The sequence below is a fragment of the Drosophila santomea genome, chromosome 3R (genome assembly GCF_016746245.2).
Source record: "Drosophila santomea strain STO CAGO 1482 chromosome 3R, Prin_Dsan_1.1, whole genome shotgun sequence".
Lineage (NCBI taxonomy): Eukaryota > Metazoa > Arthropoda > Insecta > Diptera > Drosophilidae > Drosophila > Drosophila santomea.
In genome coordinates this window covers 6,107,890-6,126,646 of record NC_053019.2, presented here as the reverse complement: position 1 = coordinate 6,126,646, position 18,757 = coordinate 6,107,890, and the positions used below count along the sequence as shown (strand labels likewise).

The 18,757-nt window shown below is 42.4% G+C and overlaps 2 protein-coding genes across 2 annotated transcripts; one reads left to right on the top strand and one right to left on the bottom strand.

Annotated features, from left to right (window-relative positions):
• LOC120453890 (UDP-glycosyltransferase UGT5) lies at positions 1-2,176 on the top strand. Its single transcript, XM_039638806.2, has 4 exons — positions 1-39; positions 269-512; positions 565-1,230; positions 1,356-2,176. Exons 1-4 carry the CDS (start codon positions 37-39, stop codon positions 2,027-2,029), a joined length of 1,587 nt encoding a protein of 528 aa, XP_039494740.2. The 5' UTR covers positions 1-36; the 3' UTR covers positions 2,030-2,176.
• Positions 2,177-9,685: 7,509 nt separating this feature from the next.
• Positions 9,686-11,537, bottom strand: LOC120453915 (homeobox protein bagpipe). The gene is made up of 2 exons (XM_039638850.2): positions 10,704-11,537; positions 9,686-10,580 (listed from the first exon to the last, which is right to left on the bottom strand). Exons 1-2 carry the CDS (start codon positions 11,146-11,148, stop codon positions 9,865-9,867), a joined length of 1,161 nt encoding a protein of 386 aa, XP_039494784.1. The 5' UTR covers positions 11,149-11,537; the 3' UTR covers positions 9,686-9,864.
• Between the last annotated feature and the right edge of the window lie 7,220 nt (positions 11,538-18,757).

Here is an 18,757-nt window from a genome sequence, read left to right as displayed (position 1 = left end):
AGAGAACTTAAGAGACATCTTTTAAATCTTAATTGAATGGTTTGTTTCGCGTTCAACGATATATAATTAACCTGAATTATATTAAATAATACTTAACTCTTAACCTGAATTATATTAAAGAATACATAACTCTGGAGCATCCGAATATACTCATTAACATGGCATTATCTACTTGTATTCATTATCTATTATTATCTACTTATTCATTAACATGGCATTATTTATTATTATCTACTTATCCATTAACATGGCATTATCTATTTTGAAGGCGCAGATTCCCTTCATCAAGTTGCTCCTCTTATGCCTTCTGGGGACTGGCGATGGAGCCCGAATTCTGGCACCCTTCTTCCTGCCTGTAAAGAGCCACTTTATGATGACGGATGCCATAATAAGGGAATTAGTGAAACGTGGACACGAAGTCACCTTCATTACCCCGCTATCATTGGCTAAGGAGAACTTGGGACCAAAGTACAGGGAAATTCTTTTGCCCAAGTACGATACCTGGGCCGACAGTAAGTGAGTTCATTATTTATTCAGTAAAAATTTAATGGCCCAATTCCACAGTATCTGCGATAATGAAAACCCAATCGGCATTGGACATGATTGACATGTCAAAGCTAACACACATGCGACTGGCCCAACACATTGGCATTAAGTCAACGGACTTTGCTCTGGCCCATCCGGAAGTTCAGGAGTTGATCCACGCCAAGGATAAGGAGGGCAAATTCGATCTGCTCCTGGTGGAACAGTTCTACAATGAGGGAGCTCTAATGCTGGGGTATCTTTACGAAATACCCGTAATTACTATAGCAACTTTCGCCTACGCCAATTATTTTAGTCAAGTCTTCGGCTTTGTAAATCCATTGGCCTACGTTCCCAATGTTTTTATGGCCAGTACGGATAGAATGTCATTGTGGGAGCGATTGGAAAATGTACTGCTTAGCACTGCTGAGGATGTTGTTCGGGAAGTATCCTACTATCCGCAACAAGATGCTGTTATCAGGAAGCATTTTGCCCTCATACTGCCCCAGGTACCGACGGTTAAGCAATTGGAACAGAACATCTCGGTTATACTTCTAAATAGCTACCTGCCGCTGACTTCACCAAGACCCATGTCCCAAAACATGATTTCAGTGGGTGGACTGCACATCCTGCCAACCAAACCCCTACCAGAACATATTGGGTGCTATCTGGATAACGCTGAGCACGGAGCGATCTACTTTAGTTTGGGTGAGTTTATGTGAAATATTTGACAGCACCTTATCTAAAAAATGTTTAATATTTTGTACACATGTAATTTTTATACATGTACTATTGATTCGAATCGAAGTAAATTAAATCTCTGCAAATTTCAGGATCTCAAGTGCGCAGTGCTGACATGCCACCGGAAAAGCTTCGAATTTTCCTTGAAGTCTTTGCCAGCTTGAAGCAAAGGGTCCTCTGGAAATTCGAGGATGATCATTTGCCCAATCTGCCGGAAAACGTAAAGGTAGAAAAGTGGTTACCCCAGGCCGACATACTGGCTCACCCGAATGTGAAGGTTTTCATCGCCCATGGAGGACTCTTTGGGATGCAGGAGGCAGTCTACCATGCGGTGCCGGTGCTCGGATTGCCATTCTACTTTGATCAGGGCATAAACATTAAGGCGGGCCAAGCAGGTGGATATGCCATCGAATTGGACTATCGCACCATTTCGAAGGATCTGCTGAGCTCTGCGCTTCATGAGCTGCTGACGAATCCGAAATATCAAGCCAATATGGACAACGCATCGCGAATTTTCCGGGATCGTCCAATCGGGGCTATGGACACCGCTATGTACTGGATTAACTACGTCTTGGAACATCGGGGGGCACCACATTTGGTGGCAGCGGGAGTACATCTGCCCTGGTACCAGTTTTATCTCCTGGATGTCACAGCAATTATACTGGCTATTATTCTTTTACCACTCCTGGCATTTTATGCTGTTAGTCTAAAGATGAAATCCATGCGAGGTATTCGAGCGCTGGAGAAAGAGGCGAAATATGAATGAAAACTAAAAATGTTCAGAGTGCTATATACTTATAAAACTATCAAGGGTAACGAAGTCCAAACAGTTTGCATGAAAGGTAAAAATAATAATAGTAATCAAAAATTAGGCAAAAAAATGTGTATGTCGAAAATTTCAAACAAAAGTCAACACCACATGGAGATTTCTATAAAGTTCTTTATAAATACTTGATCTGCACTTTGTTCTTTTTATATATTTTTGCAATTATAGCCCGAACACTTAAGCCGTGGCACTTGAGCTTCTACTTAAGTATTTAATGAATCCAAATTGGTTGGTTCTACTTAAGGCGCCTGAGTGCCGAGCCAAGTGTTCTTCACGAATTAAGCAAAAATGCAAAAGTCTTTGGAAGAAAACCATAAAGTCCCCTCACCGTAGATTTAATGGGATTTCAACATCATCATAATGTTTCCAGGGGCTTGGGAAGCCCAATTGATGATGCAGGTCAGCTAAAGTGTGTTCTTACCAAATCATCAAGAGCCAATTAACTCCGAGGAAAAAATAGATGAATGTCGTTGTCACTTTTCCAGACTTCAGATCAAGAACCCCTTAAATATAAATGTACGCATAAAAATTATTACACTTAACTATGGCGCTTTTCCGAGGTATACACCCATATACTTGAATACCAAAGTACACACATGAAGATCCCAGCTATGTTCATTTATTTTCCTTCCTATTTTAAAATTCGCATAAACAAGTTGACCCCAAAGACAGTTGCTTCCTGCAATGGCTGCGCCAACTGGAGCGCCATTTGGACATTTGCACGAAAATGGGATGTTTACGCGACTCCAATCCCAGACCCAGACCGGGAGACTGGATCTCCGGCAAAGTGCACTTGAGGACGGAGTGCGGAGACCCGATTTGTGGAGCTCTGGGGCTCATTATGCATTCACGAACTGACATTGAAGTGGGTGCGACGCCCATGCTGGATGCTGCTATGGCTACAGCTATAGGGTTACCATGGCCCAGAGGCTGTATTATTGGTATTTGTAACACATGATTACGCTTTATTGTAAACAAAAGCGCCGATAAACAGCCAAACACACGCACGCACTAATGATATGTTAATGCAGATGGCGCACGGGGCGTATGAGTGCTGTGTTTGAGTATGAGCAGCGGAAAGGGGTGAACCGAAGCTGTTTGTCTGTCAACGGCTTGGGCAAATAAACTTAAAATCATCCCTCGGCACTGGAATGTGCTTATGCGATGGCGATGCGATTGCCTCGCGAATGATGAGGACAGGTTAACGAGGAAAGGCCGCAGAAGAAATGGTTAATTGACCGGCAATTTGGATGGCCACCTTTGAATGGAGCCCAATCAAAGTTGGGCAACAGTTGGCTGGGAACTAAACTGGAACCGAAGTCGCTATACACTTTACTTTGAAGAGGAAACTAGAAACGATATAACTAAGGAGCACAAATAATATAATGCTAGTCAAGATACCCTCTTTCAGCCATATCTTTGCTTTAAAAAATATAATATAAATATAGTATACCTCGTTAGTTACAAACCTCGCATCCACACTAAGCTACCTTCAGCAAGGTCACAGAAGGCTGACCTCCCAGGGAAGCTGAAGCTTTTCGACACGCCGCAGCGTTTAAGTGTAATTTTCTCCTTATTCTATTGAAGCATGTCCTTTGCCGGCAGGATACCTCACTAGCTCACTGCAACGCACTGGGAGCTCCTTGGCTCGTCTTCGCCCCCCTCCCCCCGCCAGCTCGTTAAAAATTCACTTCAGCCCTCGCTTTCACTTCGGATAAACATAATGGCCGTTCATTTGCGCCCGTCTGGGCTCTACTCTCGACTCTACTCCACTCCACTCAGCACAGCACAGCCACCCAGGAGAAATTGCAAGAAAATGTTCTTTTCGAATCGAAGTCGAGCGCTCAGGACAATTGCGTACGTGTGCGCCAGGACCTCTGGCTTCAAAAGGGGCGAAATCCACCTAAAATAAAGAAAAAAAGAAAAAAGAAATGCGAGCAAAGAAAGGCGAGCAAAAGAAAAGCGAATGTCTCAAGTTGTGCGCCATGTAATTTGCTCTCTTGCCATGTGCTTCATCAGAAAGGAAATTGAAAATTGCTGCTAATAGCTGGCGACGTTGGAGTGGGTGTGGCCGATAGGCGTTTGGGTGGCAGGACGAGGGAAATTCTCCGTATAGTGATTATGAAAAAATAAAAGACCCCAAAAGAGGAAAGATAAAGAGATGCCACTAGGAGGAAGAAGGAGGTGGAATTCGTTTGAAACCGAAATTGCTCAGCTTAGTGACGAAAGCTAACGAGGCGTTAAACTGCTCTTCTTCGGCAAATTGATGTTGATTTATGCATTGCAGAAAACTCACAGTAATTTCAATGCAGACAACCCAACATCAGCGTTTTTCAACTAATAAACTACATTTTTAAGCTGGATTCTAGGCTGTAAATTATAAAAATCAAATAGAATCTATGCATTATTCCTTGTTTTCTTGACTTGTTTCCTTGGACTTGATTTAAGTATTTCAAAGAACGCATAGGCAATTGTTAAATCCCAGAAGCTGCTACACCCTTTTGTGACTCAGTCAATAGAAAAACTGTTTACACTAAGCAATGAGCACTTAAACGGGCTTTAAGCGCTTTTATGTTGTTCGAAATAAATAAAGGAAAACAACGATTAACGACCAAGTAAGTTGCAGGTGCTCAGCCAAAAGATTCCGATCCGAAAACTTTTCCACCCAGGAAACTGATTCATTGAAGTGTTTACCATATAGACGACACCATTCAGCTTGTTTTCCCATCTCGTCTCGATCTATCTAAACACTTTTCGATGCCAAATGCTCCGTGGAGAAAAACAGATCCCACCAGCTCACATACCAAGTGACTGTTTATCAATAGATCTTCAAGTGTTTTCCGCCTGTTGGCCTATTAGTAGCGCTCAGCCAGCTGATAAGGTCCATTGGGCAATACTACTATGCACTGTATACATGGAAGATCGCATCTCACCCACTCAGTTTTTGGGCTCCGGGGCCCATCTAACACGTGAATCGACTGGCGGCCCAACCAAATGTCTATTGCGACTTTAATTGTCGGGCATTACGAGTCGGCAGGTCCATTAAAAACGCTAATGAAGTTGCCCGAATGGAACTTGGACACATGTGTGCCCATCGCGTATCTCTTTTGCAGTCCGCAACACCACAACATTTTCATCTAAACAGCTCGCGAAAAAATACATCATTCATCTAGTGCTAGTTGGACTCAACTCAATATCTGCCGATTTGAATGGCTGTCTATAAAACGCGATAAGTTTAAAAAAAAAAGGCGACCGAACACCAAAACCGTTTTATGCATGCGGTGAAAATTGGAATTTTTTACCCGAAATTGAACAATAAACAAAATCACAAAAGCCAAAACATTTATCATTCAATCTCATGGCACCATGCTCTACGGCTAAGGCCGTCGTTCTCGAAATCATTTAAATGATTTTTTATTTGAAGCCAAATAAGCAGAGGAGTGGCCACCGAAAGCGGCGTGGTTGGATCGAATCGGATTTGGATTTGGATTTGGATTTGGATATGGATTTGGCATTACGCAAAGATTACTTCAACAGCTGCCGGACGGAAGATTGAGTTGGAAATTGAATTTCAAATTGAAATTGAAATAGAAATTGAAATTGAGGTGGGTGGCCATTTTGTCGGACGGGCGGGCTGGCCAACAACTTGCGCAAATAGCACCATCATCAACAATTGGTGTGCGAGTATAATATGATCCGAATGCTCGGGCCTGTGGGCTGGATTCCCGGGAATTCTCGGGACCGCACACAGTCACCGCTCGGTTTGGTTGGCTAATGAAAAGCTGAAAAACAATTAACTATAAATTAAACGCACAATTTTCAAAACAAAATAAACATAAATAGGCCGGGGCATCATTTGTACTCTGCTTCCGAGCTTTGTTTACTCAGCAATCCTGTTCCGTGGGTGTGAGTGGGTTAATCGCTCCGGAAAGGCAACGATTCATTTACCTACCCAGAAGCACGACCCAGTCCATCCCAGTGGCCAACCCCATCGCCCATCGCCCGCCCGGCAGCAAAGCAATTAGGCAATGTCGCTGGCTCCGACTCCAGTTCCTTTCGGGAGCTGGGACTCGCCCTCTTAGGACCAGGTCCATCCTCCCATAAAACAAAGAGCACTGCTCCAATAACAAATCAGGTTGGACGCTCACTCATGCGGCACTGAAATGCTCTACGAATCTACCCACATAAAATTAGGCAACTGTATTTCATTTAAAAGATTGCAATTTTGATGCATTTATGGTCGTTCCTTAGTCAGTTTAGATATTAATATGCGCTTAGGTATATACTACTTAATTTCCCTTATTTTCTACTCTTACTTACTGCTTTCTTCCCTGGTATTAAACTAAGCAGTTTCGACTATAGACCCTACATTTTTCATGGACCCAACCAGCGCAAGAGTATCGCGCTGCGGAGTTTAGAGTTTAGTTGATGAATTTGTTGTGAAGTTATTCCTACCAAGAACTGTTAGTAGCAGGGATGTTGCATAAACAAACGCGTCGGCAGAGCCACACGTGCAACAACAACAACAATAGCAGTGGCAAATCGAAGTGTCAGTCGCAGTGGCAGTGGCAGTCGAAGTCGCAGTCGAAAATCCCATCTCCTCAGCCTCCTTTTATGGCACACATGTGTGCAGCAGACGATCGGCCATCCAGAGATGGATCCAGAGATCGAGGGACACGGCTGTGGAGGGGGTCGCTTTCGGTTTCAGATTGGGATTGGTATTGGGAATGGGATTGGGATTGGGATACGTGGCGGAGGGGCATAATGAACGGGAGCATGGGAAGACAACGCCGAAGCGCTGCGGCAAAGTGCATCGAGATGGGCCAAAACAAGAATGCAGTGCATTTTATAATAAGTGAACGGATCGGGCGTTTTGTTTACACTTTAAGCTGTCCGGCCAACGATTTTGGCGTTTTCTTTTGAATTTCGCGTTCCGCCATTAAATGCACTCTCTGCTTAAGAATGCAGGCCTCCCCGAAATGTTTAAACAAATAGCGAATATAGCCAAAATTGTTTACCAGACGTCCTCGACCGGTGACAGGGGACGACTAATTGCAGTTCAAAGATTGCGCATACGCCACTTGGTCCCAACCCCAAAACACAAAGCCCAAATCCAACACCGACCACGAACCCGGCAAATGACTAATTTCCATATTAATTACAAGCCAAATAAGCCAAAGATCGGGCGGCCCGGTTTAAAAGGATTGCCGTCAAGTAGCTGACATCTCGTAGCACCCCGGCATGTGTGTCATAAAAAGGTTGCATAAACAAATCCGGAGGCGGCGCAGTATAAACAAATTAGTAGCCGAGCCGCCGGCAGCAGGACGACTTCAATTCGCTCCACGACCACATGCAGCGTGTGTCTTCGTCTTCAGCCCTTCGAAATCCGAAGCGTGCTATAAAACTAAAACCGAGACTCAAAGTCAAAGAGTCCACGAATTATCGGGGTTATTGCTAGCCGAGAGTGCGGAATGGGGCGGGTCTCGAAAAACTCACTCATAACTTAAAAACACTCAATCTGGTCTCCCACTCGCGGCAAGGCACTTTCCCAATGGCCTGTGGATAATTGAAGGAAATTTCATTATATACCTCAATAAAAGGTTAGATTTTCTAAGCAAATCATAAGCACAATATCATGTTTTAAGCAATTTTGATTGATTTAGGTCTTTAACAGACATTTTTTAAATTTATCCCATCTCAAGAATTAACAGAGATTATTTAGGCACATACCTCTTAACTGTTTTCTTTAGGTACATTGCGAATCTGAAAGTGAAAATTACCATACTAATTTAGAGCCACCCCTCATTTATGTTTTAAAACACAAAATAATAACTTAAATAAATTCAAAAATCTATCAGAAATATGAAAAATGACAAGAATTTGGGAGCTCAATGGCAAAAAGATACATCCTCAAACTGCTGGAGCTCCTATTTACCCAAGTAACTACATCTGTCAATCGATTTTAGTGTCCCAAATTTGTCAAATGCCTGCGTGCTTTTAGTCTAAGAATGCGTCCAAGAGCTACATGCATACATATATGTACTTAGCGACCTCCTCATACCCATTGTTTTTTCAGTTGGCAGTCGCCAGAGCAGCACGTTCAATGCCCCACTTTCCAAAAATTTAACACTTTCGAAAAATCTCTAAAAACTGAGAGTTTTAATACGTTTGGCGCCGTTTCGATCGAAAATGTAATGAAAGGGTTTGTTTATCCATCTAATAGATTTCAGAGATTGAAAGGAAAATATGTGATAATATTTATATATTTTCCTAAAAATTGTTCTTAGTGAAGAAAGGGGTGAATGTCTTTAAGGGAAGTTAACAAATGCCTGGCAATAAAATCCGAGCAACACTGCTTTTAAACGCATTCATCCTTCTGAAGTGGATGTTTCGCACTGATCATTTCCCACTGTGCACATGTCCTTTTTCTCATCCTGGTGATCTCGTGATCAGTTGGTGATTCTATTTGTTTGTTTGTTTATAAACATCGCCTGGTCGACCGGCCGTTAGAATTGTCGCCGCCGGGCACTTGAGCCATGTCCTTGTGTCGTCAGCCACCAACTGTGCTGCTAAGGACATGTCTATGTTCCCGATCCCGTTCCCACTCCTCCTCCTCCTCCTCCTCCTCCTCCTCCTCCTACTCCCTCCCGCGATGATCTTGTGCAAAAGCGCCCGAGTCCGGCGTATGTAAGTCAGTGGTTTGTGGGTCGCAGACGTCCGGCCCGACCCTTCTGACACATTGAAGCACTTCTATGTCGTCAATGAGTGGGCTCGTCATAGTCGGTCGGTCATCATCAGCGGCTTTCGACTTTCGCAAGGCTCCGGCTCCGACCACACGCATTCCACTTCAGCGGAGCGCATCTCGAGGCCCTCATCCGCCAGATCGCTGTCATTCTGAAGGGTCTGAGCAGCCTCCCGCTCTACCGCTTTTCCGTTTTCCCGCTTTTCCGCCCGCTGATGCAAATTGAGGTCATGTGGTATCAATTTATGTAACAATCATTTGGGACAAAGCGCCTTTTGTTGCATTCTTATCAGCAAACGGCTTTCGCCTACTAAAATAAGTAGGTTTTAATAGCCTACTGAGGAACAACTATAATCCGATTATTTGGATCGGCCATTTATATTTCATATTAAATGATTTACAGATTAGAGAAGACTTAGTAAATTAGCCAATTTACCAACTTTTTTAATTTAAGGGTTATAAAAGTTCATTAACAAAAAAAAGATTTTTCAAGTGCAGAATAAAAGAATTGTATGGAAATATGCGTCAGCAACTAAATCGGAATAATTTAATGTTAAAAGATAAAGATTTAAATATAAAGATATTTACTAACCTAGAGACTTAAATAGTAAAGAAAATAGTAAGAAGTCCCAAAGTGTTCTTAATATATTTTCAAATACTCACTTTAAAACGTTAAGCTTCTGCCAGGAGAAATGTTTCACAAGCTCGTTTCACAAATTGTTTAAAATTCATGTTTTAAGTTAAAGCGCAACTTTGTAGAAGTGGATCAATAAAATAAGTCGATTATTCTAGCAATTCCCGGCTTAAAAATGTGCAAATATTTGTTGTAGAAAATAAAATTCAAACCACACAAGTTTCTTTCAATTTATAATTTTATTTAGCTCTCGGGTAGATACTACTAAAACTTAAGGCTACTAAAGCTATGGGACATCTATTGGTTACACATAGAGACTAAAACACAATTTCTACGGCTATCACAAAAACGTAACCCACCTTCCCAACTTCGAGATGTGGTCAATCAAAGGTGGTGAACCTAGTCGATCTCCACATTCTCCTCGACGTCCTCCGCCGCCGAGTGAACACTCTCTGCTCCGCTCTCGACGCTCATCATCTGGCCATTGGGGCTGGGACACGGGGTTCGCTGTGGACGCACTGCGCCCAGGATGGGGATGGGGTTGGGAACTGGCGATGAGGACGCCGAAGATGCAGTCACAAAACTGGAGCTCTGGGGGGTGGGTGGTGGTATGGGCTGCGGCACCTTGTGTTGCGGGTAGAAGTACGGGAATGGCATCTGCATCTGCGGCAGCGGAAGACCGCCGTAGGCCAGCTGCAGCTGATGGCGGTAGATGTTGATCAGGGCGGGATCCAGGCCAGCGTGTCCAGCGCCTGGAGCTGCCATGTGGGCGTAGGTGGTGCTGCCATCCTCGCGCACCAACACCTGGACGGGAACCCTCTTGCTGGCACCCAAAAGGGCGGCCTCGTGCTGTTGGATCTGCTTGCGCTTGGTCTTGTAGCGGCGGTTCTGGAACCAGATCTTCACCTGGGTCTCCGTCAGCCGCAAGCTCTTGGCCATCTCGCTGCGTTCCGGACCGGACAAGTAGCGCTGTTGGGCAAAGCGGCGCTCCAGTTCGAAGACCTGGGCGTGGCTGAAGGCGGCACGCGACCGCTTCTTGCGGCTCAATCCACTGCCGTCGTGGGAAAGCGGCGATTCCGAGGGCGAACTGCTCAGTGGCGGCGGTGAGTCGCAGTCTGCAAAGGGAAAATTACGGAAAGTTAGCGCATACATCCTATACAAAAGACCATTCAAAAGGTTGCGTTCTTTTCCAAGTCCATTAGAGCCTGAATGGCGCTAATTCGTTGTTGGTTACTTACCGGAATCGTTGCTGGTGCAGCGTCTCATGTCCAATGGAGCGGCGAGGGTGGACCCAAAATAGGCCAATTTGCGCTGCATGTAGTCCGCGGCACTGGAGTTCGAAGTGCCTGTTGCCTGGTGATGGTGGTTGTTGTTATCCATAGCCGCCGCATAATACTGCAGATAGTTGCTGGGTTGCCTGGCACTCGGCTGGATCTCCTTGGGCTGGGCCAGCTTGTAGAGGCCGAGATCTCGGCAGCAGAGCGGCGGCGACTTGGAGGCCGATCTCTCGCGATCGGAGGAGGGCTTTAGCTTGTCCGGTTCCGGTTCGGAGTCCACGCTGGACATGCGACGTGTTTCCGGGTTGCTGCGCGTTAGGATGTCGTTGATGGAGAAGGGCGTGGTGAGCGATTTGCTCAGACCCGCCATCGCAGCACTCACACTCGCGCTTTCCATATTCAGCATTTTTCGAAATTCCTGAATACTTCAAATATTTCGAATATTTCGGATATTTCGAGTTTTTTAAATTTCTTTAATATTGGGAATATTGAGAATATCTTTGGCCTTCTCGACACTTGTTCACTCCGGATATTCTCTTGGTTTTCCGATCTTCACGACTCGAGGGTTGCGCAGCGAATGTGCTTCCACTGAGCGCTCCGGGCTGTCTTTAAATAGCGGCCGAGATCCCCGGCAGAATCACTCGGTTTGCCGGAGTGGAAATGTGCGCCGTACTCAAGTGGCTCGTCGGCTTCTGTGGTGGTGGTGGAAACTGGCATTCGACTCCTGCCATTGGTGGATCCGAAACCTGGCTGGAGAGCCTTTGAGTTTCCTCTCAAGTGCGTAAACAAAATTTGTCGTAAATGGCTACGGCTGCTTCTACGTACTTGTATGGTGCGCCTTACTTTTCGGGGAGTGCATGCATCCTGTTTATTGTTTATAGTCCGCTAACTGCTCCTCCGCTTTGGGTACGGGTACAGTCCTCCGAATGGGATTACATACTATGCCCACTCCAGTCTCAACCCATTGTTTAGGAGATCGATTTGTTTGGAATTTAAATCACTTGGAAGCAACCATAAAGCCAGAGACAACCGTAAACTGCAACTTTTTAAAGTAAGTAGGTTAGTTGGGTCATGTGATTGTTTGGAATTGTAAGCCGAAACCAAACAATATTCAAATGGATGTGACGAAAAATATTTCTCGGTTGCTTCTAATTTTAATTTAATTATATTAAATAACATATGACCGTATGCCACCTGTCCACATCTTCACTAATTTGCAGGCGGCCTAGAGAAGAAATGGTCTTCATCCTAACATTTTATACATTACTATAGTGAAGGATATTTCGCCCAATCGATTATTAAATGCAGTCAGTTAGTGGAAATGTAAGCAGCTATCGAAACCCATTTACTTAGCATAAGTAATTATTAATGCTTACTATTATATTCAAGCCACAGATAGTTTACTGTAGAACTCGCGTGAAATCCTTCGGTTGTAAAATGGATACAAAATGCACCCACTCATTGTGAAGATTTTGTGTTTACAGAGCGTAGAACGTATTAACTAAACAACTAAAACCAAAAGAATAGTACTTCCTACATCAACAAACGATGTAGGCTTACGAAAATGTAAGCCTTTAGACTAGGACATCATACGATAATATCCCAACGAAGTAGAAGCTATAGACACATTATAAGCAACTGGTTATGCAGAAGCCTTATTTCCGAGATCACTCAAAGAGTACTCAAAAAAGCTCCCCTCATTGGCTGTCGTGGAGCCCAGAGGGCGCTGATTGGATGCCCGGAGGCTGTGGCAACATGGCTGCCCACTCAGTGCGAAAGGCACTCATCCGCCTCACTCGAGTCGAGTGGATGTAGATGTGAGTGTGAGTGTGGATGTGAGTGTACATGTGAATGTGGGATGCTGGTGCTTGGAACAGGTCCGTGCGAATCGAGCACGCGTTCCCATCGCCTCTCCGTTGGGGTGGCTTTAGTGGCTTGCGCGCGCTGATTCCGGATCTCGGTGCGATTCCTGCTCTCCACTGCACTTCACACCTTCGGGCTATAATCTTTTTATTGCCAATTCAGTGGCTCTTGATGCCGCGGGCGCCGCAAAGTCAAGCCAACAATGGATGATGGCCAGCGCGGAAGTGAGAGGGGTGATTGGGCGAGGGTTCCGTGTTTTGCGGTCAGATTTGAGTAACCAAGTGCGGGACCAAGTGCGGTGTGCGAGTGGAATGGATCGGGCAGGAACTGCTACTCGTTATACCATTTCGACTGAATGGGTTTCGATAATACTCGAGTAATTAGAATATAATGATGCTTGTGGCAGGCGCACGCGCCCAAAGGACTCGCCCCTCCGTTTGAGTTGTGAGTTGTCGCTAATTTTGCGATTTTGTTAGCTTCTTTTGCTGATGCGATTACCCTTGAATGGAGCAGGTATTCAATTACATAAAAGTGGAGGGGGAGGATATCCATCCCTCCCCTATGATGCTATGATGAATTGGCATTTTCAATTAAATTCGACAGTTTCTTGTTTGATTTCCGAATGCCCATCGCCTTCGCCATCGCCCCAAAGTCTTGCAGGCTTGTTGTCCTTGTGGTATTGAGTTTTATTTAATGGTTTATCAAAAGCCACTTCAAACGTTTGCCTTTCCCTGCTTTTCATTACCATTCATGGATCTGGCTGGGAAACCCGATCTCCTTGTGCCACTTTAATGTTCAATGGGGACAAGTGTTTTCCCTCCTCAAGTTTGCGTTGATTTGGTCTAACCGAACTGAAATTAATTTAAAATCAAAAGTACTGTTTGCTTGCACTGGGTCATTCCATTTTAAAAACTAACTTGAATATTAGTAGCATAGTCGTAGTATTTTAGTAAATATTAAAGTAATCTGGAATCTATTGGTTTTTTTAAAGTATTTGTTAATAATGTCAATTAACAATGGTTTATCTACCTGTGTTGTTGGCCCCATAGCTTTGAGATTCTTGGACGTGGGAGCAGGGGTAATAAACTTTTGATCAGCGATTAATAAATCTTTAAACAATATTTTGCCTATCAACCATTAGAAAACTATGTTGTGTTTATAACTGAAGCCCACCACAAGCTATTGCAATTTGTCAGAAATTGTTGATTTTTTATAAATGAGCTGCGAATTTACCTTCGATGACTTCGACCTATTTTCTGCATTAGAGCAAAATGTTGAAACCATGGTGAAAGTCATGGCTTTGGCAAGAATGGAAGCCCCTTCAAAAGGTCTGGACTTTTGTGGATCATTGCCAGTATTTATTTAGATCGGAAAATATAAATAATATACAAATAAAAATAATGTTAACAAAATATAAGTCCTAAAATCTGATATAAAAGTAAATTTGTTCTAAATACTTCTTAAAAAACGGAAGAGTTTCTACCAGTTTCTCAATCGTTGTCATATTCCTCTTTTCTACTTCGATTTGTTATTTGTTCATCGAGCCTGTCTCTCAGAATACTTTACGTTATCTTGAGTGGGGGAACTGGCCAATTAGAGGTCCGACTGCATAACCCTTTAAGTCTCTAAAATGAAGTTATCCTTGCAAAAGGCAAAAACGGTATCGACACCTTTCCAAAAAAAACACGATATTAAAAATATTGCTTAAATTTATTTTCACGAATCGGATTACGTTATCCTTACGTTCTCAATGTGACCAGATGATATGAAAAACTGTCGGATTCTACACAACATCTTCTTTACATCTGTAGAATTTAGCGATGTATGTACATGTACATTTGCTTTTCAGCGGTTTAGGGCTTTGCTAAGACTACTCATTTCTCTTTAATTTTTTGAAATGTGTGCTCTTCTCTTAAAGATTTGTTTTGATGATTTGAACAGCTAATTTACATAATCATGTACATTAAGTATCCGAAATTTTATAAAATAAAAAATATATATCTCTAGAAAATATTAAAATGACTTTTACCAAAAATATATAGTTATAAAATTAAGATAAGAGAGAATGCTATAGTCGAGTTTCCCGACAATCAGATACCCGTTACTCAGCTATTGGAAGTGCGAACGAAAAATATTCAAATTGTTGTGGCATATAGATAAAAATGGGGAAAACAAGAATTAAAGGAACAAAAAATGTTTAAATGTTTAAATGTCAATAATTCAAATAAAATGTCTATTATACCCTTATTCCTTTCACCTGTCAAGTATTTGTGGTTACAAATGTAGTAAAGTTTAGAGAGCTGTCATGCCAATTAGCGGACGGTGAGTTTGTCGAATGGATCACTTGATCAGAAAGTTCCAAAACTCCGACCTAGGACTGAAGAAGCGGCGACCACGTAAGCGGCGCACTCTGGACCACAGATCCAGATCATGATGGGGACAACCTACTTGGAATATCCTTCTATGCCCCGTTGTCAGCGGTGACTGGCTATCGCCGTTCAGAAGTCCACTGGTGGTGGACTTACCACACCACCACCACCACCGGGCACCGACACCTTTGTGACGCTAGGACTCCGACTAGAGTCACCGTCTGGGAACAGTGTAAACCAGTTTGGGAATAGCCGGCACCAGTGCAAGATAGCGGGAGCGGTCACACCATAAAAGGTGAGATTTTCCAAAGGTAAGTATATTAAAATATTTGTATGTAAAGAGAATTATAGCGCCGTACTTATTTATATGTTTATATTAATGCAGCATTCGAATCCGCGAAAAATGGAGCAATGGTTGCGTTTTCCTTGCCAACAGTGTGCCACTGTTCCTAGCCTTTACGGCCAGGAAAGGACTTATGTCCATATAAACTACTCCCCCTGTTCTACAACTGAACGTTTTTTGTTTGAGATATTGAAAAACAATTCGTTTTATATTACACGACCTCGATGTCGCGCAGTTGCGAAAGCCAATAGCAGGTCTTTAGCGAGCAGGCCATGCTGTTTAAGGACCTCTCGTACCGGTCTATCCAGGAGTTGAAGGACATACGAGGCCCCAATTCGTCTTTTAAATCGCACCAATGGCTTTACACCTAAATCAAGATCCTAATCGCTGATGAGAAATAAGGTTCGTGGAAGTACTCTCTTCAAGCGGCTGTGGTGCACAGTAAAACTGACCTCAGTTCCGAACACTTAGCATACTTAGCCTGCGGCAGGAACCACCTAAACGATTGGTTCCTATAGTTGCAAATGACGTACTAGTGCGAAGTGCAGCCTGCAGGAACTGTGTGGGGTGCCCGACCTGGACATAATAAATTTGTATATGTTTATTCGGTTCGGTTAAAGTTATAAACAAGTTAATGTAGAATCGGGTAAATGATTGATATTGTAATGTAATGTAATATGGTTAATGTTATGTGCTTTGACTAATTTTTTAAATATTCATAAGAGTTGTTTAGGAATTTTTCGAGAAATGCGATAATGCAATAGTTGAACAATTTCGGAAATTTGAACTTTCCACAGAGCTCAAACACACGGACAGGTTTTTTCGGGTTACATATTATAAATAATTTCTAAATTAACAGGTATAAAAAATTAACCACAAAGAAGTGAACATTGCTACTTTTAAGTTCTCTAGAATCAAAGCCAATTAAAAAAAAATGGACTCAAAAATAAAGCTTACTTTTTTCGAAATCCAGGTTTTTTTTTATTAAATTTAATTACATAAATAATTTAATTTACATAAATATACATATGTATGTAACATTCCGTTGTAATTAATAAAAGTTGACTTAAATAACTTAATTATGTTTCTGTGTCAAAAAAATTAAAATCACTTATTTTTATAAGCGTGTATTTCGGTTTCTGTAAAACCTGATAGATGTTAGGTGTTCGTTAAATTTACTTCACTTATCTTTTTACTATATTTACTTCACACAAAAAAGAATTCTTCGATGTCAAAGTAACATATTTCCTCAATTTCTTTTGCTATCAGATTGGGTTCAAATGCATATATCACATAATTTCTTTTATAAATAATACTCCAAGTTTTATGTATGCATGACAAATACCATTTACCCCTTGAGAATATTAATTACAAAGCACTTTAACGTTTAATAAATTATTCCAAAAACACTTAGATTTGTTAAATTAAAGGTCCTGGAATATAAAATGTACAAAATTTATACCCATATGTATTTTTGCGGGATGTTAAATTTTTGGCAGACGTTTTTAGTTTAAGCTTGACCTTAAAAGGAAAAACTATTTTAGAAGTCACCAAGGTCCGCATCCTTGCTTTTACGACCGAATTTCAAAATTACTCTACGCGTATGACAAAAAGTCGAAGCAAACACATTTGTTGAACTCTCTGTATTGATAAGGTATGAGGAATCTAAACAGAAGAATGTCTTAGATTGTTTACAGGAATCGAAAGTAGATTAGGATGCTGAATTACCGGCGGAAGACCCTCGAATTTCGTTGCCAAGGGGCGTCTTTCATTGGAGCGAATTGAATGCGACATCAACGCCATTGGATTATTGGCTTACTTGGATTTAATTTTTGAGTGCCAGTTTCCACACGCCATAAATCAAACGCTCCAAACTGCTGCCGCTCGGATTCCGAATGCAATTACTCAATTAATTTGAATATAATTGTCACAATTTCCCACTTGAAACCACACAAAGCCATGAACCGATGGATATAAAACAGAGACACCCAGAACTTGGGCGCGTTGGCGGGGCAAATGTAAAACGAGATCGAAATTTTAAGCGCACATCAAATAAAAATGTACACAGAGCCCAATGGATTTTCCGATAAAATGTCAAAGGCTTTTATGGAGGAACTGTGCCGCAGTCACTCCGCCATCCACTTGACAGCATGGATCTGGATCTGTGGCAGTGACAGCAAGAGTGAAAGGCGAAAAGGCTGAGTAAAAAGGCACAGAATGTGAAGAGTCGACACGAAGTTACCTCTGAAATCGAGACATCAGCGTGGAACTAACGAATGTGTGCTAAATTTTCTTACTGTGCAATAGATTTGCGCGGCCATTAAGAGCAATTCGAATAAACCTTAAGGTGAGTTGTTTTCATGTTTCGGACAAACTATTATATTATTCATTATATATGTTCCCTTTTGGGGCTCTCACTTCTAAAGCTATCTGCATGCAATTTCCCAGAAGTCAAATTTCTATTGCAGGTAGTATATAAGTTGGAACAGACTTAGTTATCACATGGCTGCAATAGTAATAAACAAAGAAGACATGAAATAAAAATGTATCTTCCTGTTTTTGAGCATAGGGTATTTTGATTCGGTACACGCACGTTTTTTATACTTACTTGTTTTTTAATGGTTTAAAAATATGTCTACTAATTTGCATGAATCTGTTTGTTTTTTAAAAGATAAAATTAATAGATAAAATTGATAAAATCTAATTACATTTTTTGTTTTAAATTTTAATGGATTAATATACATATTTTGAACTTGACTCTGCATTATAGAATTATATATTCAATATGAATGAGAAACGTGAGGGATAGACACTAGCGCCCTATACTCACTACTTCCGTAACTCACAACTTGCATAAATATTTAGTATCAGCTCAGGATAAAGTTACGCAATTGATCTGGCGGCATTATTCAAAGGCTGCGGGAAATGGGAAACTGTTTTGGGCCCAAAGCCACCGATGGAGCTGCTGCTATTGTTGCGTTTTCATACTGTTTATTTATTGTTGTTAATAAATCTTAATTTGCTTACCTTACGCCTGCTTTGGCGGCCTGACATTGAGGAAATGCAAACGAGAGCAGTGAAAGCAATCGGGAGAAAGGCGAAGTACGTAATGGGGCGGGGCTGTGGTGAATGGTGTGACAAGGGGGTGAGGGGGAGAGGGGGGATAGGGGTGCAGCTGCGACAGCGGCGCTTGAACCTTTGATCCTCTGACGGAACATGAATTAAACGGCGCTTCAGAGCGAACTCTATCCTGGCTTATCGCCAACTCCCCGATCCTTCGTGTGATATATGGGAATGACAAATTCTCCACTTGAGAGTTGCGCCGGTCTAGACTCCAGACCGGGGACCCAGATCCTCGACAGAGGAGCGCTCGTCGCCGCAACATTGCCGCCGACATTGAAAGACGAGACCGTAATTGTTTATGGGTATGGATCGCATAT